At 41.4% G+C, this 13,096-nt stretch overlaps 1 protein-coding gene and 1 long non-coding RNA gene across 2 annotated transcripts in view; both read left to right on the top strand.

Moving 5' to 3' along the window:
• LOC308308325 overlaps nucleotides 1–13,096 on the top strand; it is an 839,845-nt gene that overhangs the window by 117,044 nt on the left and 709,705 nt on the right. The window lies entirely within an intron of this gene.
• The window catches only part of pth2ra (parathyroid hormone 2 receptor a), a gene marked incomplete at both ends in the record, with an annotated part of 76,966 nt that overhangs the window by 59,282 nt on the left and 4,588 nt on the right, over nucleotides 1–13,096 (top strand). Inside the window, 2 exons of the mRNA XM_080753008.1 lie at nucleotides 3,967–4,061; nucleotides 6,150–6,288. Coding sequence (XP_080609134.1) covers nucleotides 3,967–4,061; nucleotides 6,150–6,288 — 234 coding nt within the window. The remainder of the gene's footprint in view (nucleotides 1–3,966; nucleotides 4,062–6,149; nucleotides 6,289–13,096) is intronic.

The raw sequence follows: 13,096 nt of genomic DNA, 5'->3' as shown, positions 1-13,096 counted from the left end.
AGTGTAAATGACGATTTGCAAGCGTGTAGAAAGGCAGTTGAGGTTGTATATGGAAAAGCGTATGTGTGCAGGGCAGGGCAGTGTGTTTTTTTTTCAGATTCCGTTATACACGTGTGTAAATTCCGTGTTACAACTGCGCAAATCGCAAAATACACGCGTGCGTTTAAAGATACACACATACAAATCTTAATGTACAACTGCACAACATCAGAACGGTCCTTACATATTATTGATACAGAACTATCTCCATAGGCAGTTATGTCTCTGCACTGTCAACTGGCTGCTGTTATACAGATGCCTAGGCCTACTTTTCAAGCAGACTGGTTAATTGGTTTTTAACTTATTTTGTATTAACTTCAAGGAGTGTATTTCTCCTTGTGTGACACTCAACACAGGATTTAAGAATCCCAGGGCTAAATTATTACTGCCACAACCAATAATACTTATAATAATGTTGGTATAAGAGCAGAAAAAACACTAGTATATCTGAACTGTCGCTGGAGTAGCGGGAACACTGCCGCCGCCTCCCGCAATGTTGTGGCCCTCTCCCTCTGCTTGGTATCCTATTATTATAGCCTAGATGTAGTGCGTTGATTGACAGGTCAGTGATCACTCACTAATCACGCACGCACGCACGCACGCACGCACGCACGCACGCACGCACGCACGCACGCACGCACGCACACACACACACACACACACACACACACACACACACACACATACACACACACACACACACACACACACACACACACACACACACACACACAGTTATACTGATACTTGATAAATAACTGTGAATCCCCACAGGTATTTGACAATTTTGAGCTACCTGCAAACAGACAAGGCCTCCCCCTCTGCCTCATGTTATATTCACCATTTATGAATACAGTATATGACTGTGTTATCTGCATAAACTGGGCATCTTATTAGGCAGGTCATTTATAAACACCATGCTCATTAGTTGACACGTTCAAATTGCGCTATTTTGGACCATCTTTAACCAGTCCGGGTTGTGGCTACCAAAATAATACAGCCTCTTTTTTGTTTTGTTTTTCAGTTTTTTCCTGTTTTGTCAATTGTTTTGTGCAAATAAACGTTTAATCGGGCCTGAGAAGTTTAGCCCGACATAACTCTGTCCAAACCCAAACTAAGACCGACCAGGATCACCTTTTATTAAACTGATTACTTGACATCATCCTTTCATCTTCTCATTAAATATCATACTGTCTCTAGGATTAATTATTCATCAAGTACAGTGAGTGATTCTAAGTTTTTCCAACTCACTCAGTGTGTTTTTCACTGTAACCGTTGGCAGCTCTCAGCTTGGATTAAACACAATTAGCTAGAGATGGGCTTCGTTCTAACGTGGGAGCCGGCTTTGATGTGTGGAGGAGGTGAGCTCACTGCGCTGCTTTGACAGCTGAATTTAACTATCTTGAGCTTCCAGTCAAGCTGGCATATCACTCACAAGATAAACAATGGCTTAAATCATCCCAAGCTATTATATGACAGCAAACAATAATCTTGCCAAAAATAATAATAAGGCAATACAGTAAAACTAAAGTTGCAGGCATAATTATGTTTAGTTTAATCATGTCACGGACTTTGTGAAATTGCATCTCCATCTTGTACTCGAGAGCGATTAAAAAAAAGTTGACAGAAAACCAAATGATTGGGGTGGGTTTAAAGAGGGGAACACAAGTGTTACTGAATGTTGAATGTGAATGTGACGCACTGAACCCAAGGCTTAACCTGACTTGCGCCAGATGGTGGCAGTAGTGCGTAGGCTACCGCCCTACTTTACCATCTGAGATCTCTCTGGGGGAGTTGATAACGCTCGTAAAGTCCCGATTGCAGACCACGTGGATGCAGACAGGCCAATATGAGTGGTTGGAGTTGGCACTCCCAGACTGTGATAGAGAGACGGGCAGACGGCCACATCCAATCACCTGCTAAAGAATTTGAAAAAATGGCCCGCCCCTTACATCGGGTCTGCCCGAGAGATCCCAGATGATGGTAAGCAGAGCGGTATGCAGCCAGGCATACGCACTGCTGCCATTATCTGGCGCAGTCAGGTTACCCTAGGCCTACACCTGCTCTCAAGATCCACTCTGTGAACTGCATAATGTCCAACTGTCAAATAAGATCTTAGCAGCCCCATCTACCATAATCAAATTTTTAAATGTTTGAACATTAAACATTCTTAGTCACTGGTATTTGGTATTTTATTTTGATACAACTCATGGGGATATTTGTATTTTGAAGCAAGATACATTTTGATGTATTTTGGTAACAGCAAATACTCCCTCCCTTACTTTTCTCTATCTCTCTCTCTCTCTCCCTATGCCTCTCATACACACACACACACACACACACACACACACACACACACACACACACACACGCGCGCGCACGCACGCACGCACGCACGCACGCACGCACGCACGCACGCACGCACGCACGCACACACACACACACACACACACACACACACACACACACACACACACACACACACACACACACACACACACACACACACACACACACACACACATATATATATATATATATACAGTACAGTATATACGCCCGCACACACGCCTGTGTGCCCACAGGATTGCGGCAGATGAGAAGTTAGAGCGACTTCAGTACATTACGTACAGATTGTGTATTCTCAATGTTCTCAATGTTCTTAACTGTGTGTTCAGTTATGTTTTAATTCCGAGAGAAATTGGGGTCATGAGTCACATTTTAAGTCAAGGTTTTAGAACATTTCAACACAGGGAAAGTTATTTCTCTTTCACGAAATACAGAGGTTTGAGTCATGGTGAGGTGGAGGGTTCAGTGGGTGGAAGCATAAGCAATTAAACCGTCACGTTGTTACAGAATCCCCAGATAACAATTATAATGATGAGATAATATGTATATTTATATGAGTATCGCTCAGTATTGTCAGTCTTTTATTTGTATGTTTAATGGGATTTTCCCTTTCAGCCATTGTCTGGGTCATTTTAACATCTACTCAGGCTTTTGTGAGCACCCCAGACAGTTTTTAAGTTGCTTGATTAGTATTTAGATATTTGACATTCATTTTATCAGACATGTGCCATTACTACAAACCCATTGTAACTTCAAAGGCCATTTAAAAATGTTAAACATTACAAAGTGAGGGAAATTAAATGTGACCTACAATTGAACTTCTCCAAAGAGCAACCAATTCAGTTTCTGATAATTACGGACCCTCGCAATGATTCCTCGTCTCTTAATTTGCCATTTTAAACATTAATTGTCCTTCTAATACGTGAGGGCTGTGTGCTCTTCCGAGCACAGGTCTCCGCCAGGTCAAGTAGATTCTTGTGGCCTCCTGGTGGCGCTATAATAGGCCAATGTCGGACGCTGCATTCACAATTTGAAGCATTTTGTTCCAAAACTGACCAATCCTGCATACTTTGGAAGCCAATGTTAGCCAATCTGGATATAATATGAAATATCGGACAGATCTGTCTTGATCACATGACTACAGTATAGTGTTCATGATTTTGTTCAAAACAGTCAGAGAAATCCTACAAACTTTGGAAGACAATCTTAGCCAAACTGGCCAGATCCAGGTTGAACACATGACTATATAGATACCGAGCAGATTCTACAGGATATAGCAGTCTCCACTGGTGGCGTCGTAATAATTATCATTACTTTGATTATTTTGTAACGTGTTGCTCACTGAGTCGTATCTCATTCAAGGTCAAAATGAGAAAGTGTTAACAGAGTGAGGTTTTACAGACATATGAGAAACACTGCGTGGAAGGAAATAAACAAACCAAAAAAAGGATAGGCATACAACAAACAAGCCATTTTGAAGCAGAAATCCTTTTTTCAGTCACCAGGAGCTGCAATCACTTTTTGGCAGGAGTAATAATGCAAATTATACTACGCTATTCTCTTCTTTTCTCTTTTTAGCTCAACTTCATCTTGTTTGTGAACATTGTGCGAGTTCTGGCAACCAAGATCCGAGAAACAAATGCAGGGAGATATGACACCAGGAAACAGTACAGGTGGGTGACGACTGTATGCAGTGTCAGATGCTTACTTTTTTCATCTTATGCTTATCAGATGGCTCTTTAATTGATGCACTTTCTTAATTCCTCTACACCAAATTATTCATAAACTGCATTTTATTTGATTGATTGATTATTTTATTAGACAAAAATGTAAAGTACAGTTAAACACCCTGCCTAAAAGAAACATCTCAAATAAGACCTTTTACGGTCTTTTTTACGTTGAAAGCCCTCAGTATTGAATTCATTGACATAATAAATAGCAAGCAAAGAAAACATTCAATAATATCGCAGTTATAAAAACACATACAGGATCGGGGAAACAAGGGGATGGGGCTTTTTTTCAGGGCAGTTTTGAAGGATGCCAGCGAGCTACATGTTTTAAGGGAGGTAGTCAAGAAATTCCACACCTGGGTGGCAGTGTTGTAGAAGGAGTATTTACCCATATTCGTCTTGTTATGGGTTATCAGATCATTGTGTGCGCTCCCTCTGGTGTTGTGGCTGATGTGAAGTTGATGCTTTATTCATACAGTTTGGTGCCCACTGCCCAGTGTTGTAACGTAGCAAAGTACATTTACTCAAGTACTGTACCTAAGTACAGTTTTGAGGTATTGTTTTTACATTACTTGAGAGTATTTCCAATTTTCTGTACTTTTACTTATAGTCCACTACAATTATTTGAAAACCTTAGTTACTAGTTACGTAGATTGTGATTATTATTACAAAACACACATAGTCGGGACGTTAGGGAGATAACGTGGTCATTTCGTGCTAATTAGTCTAAAAGCGCCAAATTTTGCACAGATGTAGCCCATGATTTAGCTAGGGTGCTCGAGTCGGCGACCTTCGGGGTCGCCACAGTGGCCAAATCAAGTTGGGCTCCCATCGACTTTCTATACAGGATGAAAATACCCAGATACCCAAATACCCTTTTTTTAGGGGTTTGTCATGATGCTAAATCCATGGGGCCATTTATAGCCCAAGGAATGTTTTCTGTGCAAAACAAATACTTGCAAGCATGATTCAGCATCATGACAAACCCCTATACCCCTCACATCCCACTTAAAGCAGATTTTCTTCTGGGTATTTTCCTTCTTCTATTGAACGTCGATGGGAGCCCAACTTCATTTGGCCGCTGTGGCAACCCCGAAGGTCGCCGACTTGGGTGCCCTAGCTAAATCATTAGAGCATGCCCTGGGCTACATCTGTGCAAAATGTGGCACTTTTAGACTGACTAGCACGAAATATCCCCAACGCCCCCGACTAAACCACTTCAGCCCTATATACATTTTGGCCATTTGAAGATAGCTGATCAAACTCACAATACATCACGATGTGTAGATTTGCTATTTTCAAAAGATTTTTATACATTTTAAAAACTTGTGAAACGCGTCATTCTGCATAATGACTATACTTTTGGTGCTTTAAGTACATTTTGATGCCAATACTTTTGTATTTTACTCAAGTAAATTTGAATTCTTGCTTGATACTTTTAATTAAGTAAGAAATGTGAGTACTTTTAACATGGAAGTCTATGGAGACTGGGGGCATCCTGGCACTTAAAAAAGAAAGTAGTTTTTTTTGCCACTCAGTAGGCGTTCCTGCATAACTTTCGGGTATGATGATGATGTCATGCGCATAAGCGAACATTTGTAACTCAAATTTTGCTTCTTGGGGGTCCCTGGAACTAAATATTTTGAGATGGGGTCCGTGGCCAAATACATATCATTTTGGGGGTCCTTCACATGAAAAGGTTTGAGCACCACTGACATAGAAACATACCTGTAGGTTTAAAAAATATATATATATAGAATTTCGACGATTTTTCAAAAATAGCAGATCTACAAGCTCACAGTGTGGCAGTCGGTGCCGCGCTGTGAGCTTGTATATCTGCTATTTTTCAATAGTTAAAGCACAAAATAATGCATAATAATTGTATCAGCGGCTCTTGCTGTCTAAATGGCCAATGGGTTAAACCCCCTCCCCCTATGAAGAACATTCATGGGAGGCCTGCACTGAATCCTTGTACCCAGGGCCCAGAATTTGGTGTGACACCCCTGTGTGCATGCATTTGTTTGTCCACAGGAAGCTGGCTAAGTCCACCCTGGTACTGGTGCTGGTGTTCGGGGTCCATTACATCATCTTCGTAGGCATGCCACACAAGTTCAAAGGACCCAGCTGGGAGGTCCGCATGTACTGTGAGCTGTTCTTCAACTCCTTCCAGGTGCGGTCATTTTGTTGTCCTTTTTATGATGTTTAGATGTCAGATTTTGGAACTGTGTGTGACATACAAGTGTCATCCTGAGTGTATACAGACAATTAAAGAGGTGGTGCCATAGTTTTTTAGAACCAGTGGTGTAGATTGTAAGCTAATACTAATTGCATTGGCCACCCATGCCACATGGTTGTTCTGGCAACTGTTGTGGAGTGGCAGAGACTGCACAGCTGTCCAGTATGCTATCTGCACTGCAGCACAAAACATTCAAATCCACGATGACGTGTGAAGCAGGTGATGTCAACTGGTCTGGGTCTGAGGTTCCACTAAATTCCAGCAGGGCTCTCTCTCTCCCTGCATCACTCTACAGCCGTGGTCCTTACAGCCATGGGGTTACAGTACAAGAAACTAACATGTTTGAGCTTGCAAGCTACTGTACCCCACTAGTCTGGGATCACTTCACTTTCCTGGGTTGTATCCGGTCAGGAGCGGAAACCACAACACGTCATGTTGTAGTACTCAAAGACTACAATTTGGCCGGAAAGATCAAACCGGATTCAGTTTTAACCCAAAATAATTTCCCTGCGCTCAATCACATATACTTTTAGGGCCTACCTAATAAACTAAAAAAAGCGAGGTGCGGTAAATGTCCTGGGCTAACTGAATTACTTACGCTTCCTTTGTATTGTTTTGTGGTTATTCTTTTCAGAGTTGTCTACAGCTGACTCACTGGTGACCTATTGATTTCAGTGCTGCCAGATTTTGCGAGAGGAATAAGCAAGCCCAAAAGAAGCGACTAGCCCATTTGCCAAACTTTAAACCTATTTGGCTATTTGAAGAGTCAATCTACATGAAAGCTCACTTGTAGATCTGCTATTTTCACACACACACACACACACACACACACACACACACACACACACACACACACACACACACACACACACACACACACACAAAGAAGGAACAAGAAAAGTGACAAAATGTGGAAGAATTTTGAAACATTTTAACACAAATCTGGTACGAAGGTCCCTGGCACAAAATATTTTCAGATGGGGGTCCGTGGACAAATACATATTAACAATTTTGCTGCCATTTTAAACATAGCTGTACTAAGCAGCTGCCAAATTGTCCTTACCTTTTAACGTGGGCACGCGCACGCATCGTGCAGGATCTGTGCGCGACTCATCTAGTAGACGTGTAGACTCGGTGACAGCTTTCGAATAAAAAAACCCCCATTGAAAATAAATAGACATATCCGTTGCCACGCTGTATCCCTGCTTATCCGCCAGTGTTTACATAAAAAAACATTGGAGACAGCCAGCTGTGCGCTATGGTAACACGTGGACACGTTCGCGCACATAGCAGACGATATGTGCGCAGATCATATGCCAGGCGGGTAAAAGAATCAAACCAGCTACAAAATAAAAATACCATTCTATGGCCATGCAGTCAGCTCACTTGTTTACAATGAAAAGCTATGCAAACGGAGCTGCGATTGGACGTCAGACCGGATATGGAAACCTAGATCCGGTCCAAACGGGAAATAAGACCGGATACAGTTAGGAGGCGGGCCTAAAGTCTCCGAAGCGGCTATATACAGCGACCATACTTTTAATTGTTTCATAATGATTAAAGCTAATTAAATTTCCGGGATCGACGGGCATCGCAGAGTGGTACAGCGGGAAATCAACTTTACAGAAAAACCCAAATTGCTTATGATAAGCAGACATGGCTACAGATTGCTTTGCTTTCCGCTTGCCCAGAGCATAGGAACGAATTGTGGCATTTCATTGGCTGTCAATCGGGCCAATAATCAAAAGGTCCCGGAAATAGGCTAATGAGCAGTAGCGTCAATCTCAAAACGTCTGAATGTTGTACTGGTTATCACAGTCAAAAATGTACCGGTATCTCTCAGTTCATAGGCTCCTCTGTCTCCTAGACTGGAACACATTGAAATGCAAATGGAGGTAAAAATGTTTCAAGGCATTGCACTGCATTTTGAGGTTCAGTAAACACACAATCTCTAAATTAATGGTTATTTTTGTCCACTATGAAATGAAAATGGTGCCCTCCAATGCCTGTCATCATAATGCTGTGGGAAGTGTCGTCTACCTTTCAGTCTGATTAAAATATACAAATCAAGTGTTTTAATGTCCGTGTTTGCTCATTTGTAATTGCACTGCCTGTATTTTGAAGTGCAGTAAACACAGAATCCTATTAATTAACCAAGGTTATTTTTGTCCAGTGGGAAATGCAGATGGTGCTCTCCAATGCCTGCCTTTATAATGCTGTGGGAAGTGTTGTTTGCTTTTCTCCACAGCAAAGTTACCTTTCAGTCTGATTTTGAGTCTTTTTATGTCTGTGTGCTGTTTGCTAAAAGTCAAACCAGTCCAATTAAAGTTGCTATATGTAGATTTCTGCTGACATAAGCAGGAAAAAGGCAATTGCTTATTTTGCTTATATTCAGGCGGCTAACAATGCTCCCTAAAAAAATCTAGTCTCTGTGGCGCTTCTAGGAGCCACAGTCTGCCTCCAAAAGATTATTATTTTATCTGTAAAAAGCTCTGTCACTAGCAGCTCATTGGTGCATGAACCATGGCTAAAAGGATTGACAGACAGGTCTAACCAATCCGAAACAAGAGGCGACCCTGATTGGTCGCTTATTGGGCAGGCTATCTGTCTATCGACCAATGACAGAACTTCTCACAGATAGAAATAATAGTTTTGGAGGCAGATTGTGGCCCCAGGAAGTGTCACAGAGACAACATTTCTTTAGGAAGCATGGTTAGCCGTCTGAATATAATATAATAAAAATAAAAAATAAAATAATACATATAGCAACTTAAAAAAAAGGAATAGTAGATAAAGGACGCAGACCTTGAAGTCAATGGTGATGACATTGGACAACTCTGAAAAGGTTCATCTTCTCTACTAATTGAGGCCAGGCCTCAGCCTGTGTAACCTCACATAGCCAGGCTTATTCATCTGCGAAGAGAAAAGCCTGGTGACGATATGAGGCAGAGATTAGAACAGTGGGACTTACGCCGTGAGAATTCTCCCGGATGTTGTTTTTTCACAGTGCGGTGTTCCTGCAAATGTGTTCCCCGCTGAGGAAAAAACTGTTCTTTTTCTCCCGCCCCTTCGGTTGCGCTCGTAATAACACCGGCTTCAAATGCTATCAATCCATTCAAAGGGAATTTGTCATGTGTAATAAGAGCCTTGAATGGTGAGAGTAGCTGGCATACTGTCTACCCGGTAGGTGTTTGTCATTATTCTGTGGGTTGATAATGGCTTTTGCTATTTTATCCCAGCTACTGCTATTGAAAACGAAACTTAAGCTCAGTAGGTGTTTTGTCATCATTCTGTGGCCGAAAATGTCACGTTGTTTTAGCGCTGGTTCAAATCTGGGGAGGGGAGAAAAATTATAATAATGACATTATTTAAATGTACTTTTCTCCGTGGCAAATATATGATAAGGTTATATGAATATGGGCATTGTATGGCTCAACAGTTTAAAGTTTGTTACAGTTGCTATGGCAACCATAACAACGTGATTTCTTTTTGTTTATGTTTCTTTAAATTAATTCCCCTCCAATCCACAAAATGCAGCTTCTGGGTGATTCCCCCACGGGATAAATAAAGGAATCTATCTATCTATCAATCAATCAATCAATCAATCAATCAATCAATCAAACAAGTTTATACAACACAGCTTTTTTTTTTTTGTAATCTTTTTCGAACTTGTTAGAGTCTGTTTAGACACTTCTCTTAATACACGAAGGAGTATGGTAGTCTACTGGTTGAGACGCTTGACCTGCAATCCTTCTACTTTTCCGCAGGGCAGAGGTTCAATTCCCAGAAGGGGTTGTGAATGGAACATAATTATTTGAGCACATAGTTTCCACATTCGCTTTTTTTTGCTCAAAGGGGCTTTTCTAAATATATGTTATATAAATATTGGTCCATAATACGGTTTTATACTAAACAACCACTCGGATATTCATGATTATTCTGTCCAAAGAAATCACAATTTACAATATTATCGCGATAATCCTATCCTAACATCCATTATCCTGGGGAGGAACATTAAACATGCTAATTTAATTGTTTTATTGGCTATATAGACTATTCTATATCATCCCTAGCCCATTGGTTCTCAAAGTGGGGTCCGGGGACCCCCAGGGGTCCTTCAGGGAGTTCCAGGGGATCCCCAGCTAAATGATAGTTAGGAACCAAATGGACCCTTATGGGTCTGTAACTCAGAGAGTGTAACTCAGCTAGCCTACACTCTCCGAGTTCAATTAATATTGATTTTACAATAATAAATGGGGTCATAGAGATTAAATGGGGGGTCCGTAGCCTAATGGAAAAGCAAACTAGGGGTCCTTGAAATTAAAATGGTTGGGAAAATCGGCTGAAAAAATCTTCTCTTATGGGGGTCCCCGGCATTACATTGACTCAGTTCCACAGATAGGCTACATGTTGTGAAAACAGCAGATCTACAAGCTTGCTTGCAAAGGCATTGCCATTTTTGAGACGCCATTTTATTATTCTGCTCCAGGATTCTGGCTACCCCCCCCAAATCACATGTGCGAAGTCCGAATATGCAGGTTTTATTTCGATGCACCATCGTCTGTACGACAACCAGAAGTGCCTCAAATAGCCACTTCCTGGTGTGTTTCAGGCAGTTCCCGGAAGTAACCCTGGAATTTTACCACTTCCCTAGACTAATTTTGGGACGCAGAGTTGAATGGTACCAGTCTTATGTCTTTATAACAACCGGAAGTGCCTCAAATAGCCACTTCCTGGTGTGTTTCAGGCAGTTCCAGGTCAGTAGGTGTTCCGATATATTTTTTATCCAAAACTACACGTAATTTTAGCCCTAAGCTTGAAATTAGTAAGGCGAATATCCTATTGTGATTTTATAGTAATTAAAAGAATGCTAACCCTAGCGTCGCACAGCGAATGTCGCAACGAAACGAAACACATATCAAAGCGTGCGTCTCAATGCGCTCTAAAACATACTAAAAGATGAGCCCATGAAATGCATTGGTTCGTGAATAAAAGCCAACCCTAGTTAGCCTAGGGTTAGCCTTTTAGCCTTAATAACTCAGAGACGATAAGATATCAGAACTCCGTTTTGAGATATGTTGTAGTGCTTTCCGAGACGAACATTTTGATATCTCATATGTCCCTCTACGACATTCTTATCCCTGGGATCTCCAATTTCACAAGGGTCATAGAGTGTATACCCCTTAGAGCCCTTTGGCCAGCAAACCAAAGTTACCAATCAACTCACAGGAGTGTTTGTGTGCGAGGAGAGTTATATAGGCTTGTTCGTCTCTGCGATACGAACACGCTGATGTGTCTATCATCTCTCTACGACATTCGTGTACGGAGTAAAACGTACCCCTAGTTGGAATTAGGGTTAGCCCCCTAGGGGTCGCTCAGAAATGACACACACATCAATGCGTCCGTCTCGGTGAGCAGATCAAGAATCTGTTACCCTTTTGTCTCTACGACCCCTAGAACCCGAGCTAGCCCTTCTAGAAGTGTTAGAAACGGACCGAAATATTTTCAAACAACGGCACCAGCACCAACGGACTTGGCGTCAAAAAGTAAGTCGGAATAAGTGTCCTTTATCCGAAAAAATGTGTAATCGTGTTCATGGCGTGCAAATTTCGTGTCTTTTTCGCAATAGGAAAGGGTTAAAATTGTCGGAGATTCCCGAAACCCATTCCATTGGATCGGGCATACTTCAAATATGAAAGGCGTGTCCTGCCTGAAACAGCCAGATTTTATTTGAATATTTTATTGATTTTAAGGCCAAAAGGCCCATTTTGGAGCCATAAGCGACCTTTTTCCTTGACCTTTAGAGTTAGGAGTGTTGTAGAGAGACAAGACTGGGTTCATTGGATTCAGCGTCAAAAAGCGTGTCAGAATAAGTGTCTTTTATCTGGGAAAATGTTTAATTCAGCTTACGCAGTTGAAATAGGGTATTTTTTTAGACCCCGAAATCGTGATTTGACCCCTTCGATCTTAAAAAAGCAAATGAAACTCTAGGTCAGGATTTGAGGGGGGGCCTTCTGCAATGAGACCCTATGTGGAAGCTGGTTCAAATCTGGTGCTGTTGCATTGTTTGAAGGAAGCCAAACCAAAATAGGTTTTAATCTTATGTACCTGTACAGTGGTTCTCAAACCATTTCATGTCAAGAACCCCCAAATTGACACTTATTGGCCCGTCGTCCCTCATTTGAAAAGATATGCCGGAGACACACACAAGAGAAGATTTTTCAGCCGATTTTCCCAACCATTTTAATTTCAAGGACCCCCAGTTTGCCTTTCCATTAGGGTACGGACCCCCCATTTAATCTCTGACCCCATTTATTATTGTAAAATCAATATTAATTGAACTCGGAGAGTGTAGGCTAGCTGAGTTACACTCTATGAGTTACAGACCCATAAGGGTCCATTTGGTTCCTAACTATCATTTAGCTGGGGATGCCCTGGAACTCCCTGAAGGACCCCTGGGGGTCCCCGGACCCCACTTTGAGAACCAATGGGCTAGGGATGATATAGAATAGTCTATATAGCCAATAAAACAATTAAATTAGCATGTTTAATGTTCCTCCCCAGGATAATGGATGTTAGGATAGGATTATCGCGATAATATTGTAAATTGTGATTTCTTTGGACAGAATAATCATGAATATCCGAGTGGTTGTTTAGTGTAAAACCTATATAAAACCGTATTATGGACCAATATTTATATAACATATATTTAGAAAAGCCCCTTTGAGCAAAAAAAAGCGAA

Source organism: Nannobrachium achirus, assembly GCF_963921795.1.
Source record: "Nannobrachium achirus genome assembly, chromosome: 22".
NCBI lineage: Eukaryota > Metazoa > Chordata > Actinopteri > Myctophiformes > Myctophidae > Nannobrachium > Nannobrachium achirus.
Note: the sequence above shows the minus strand (reverse complement) of the source record. Positions and strands in the feature narration are given on the sequence as shown.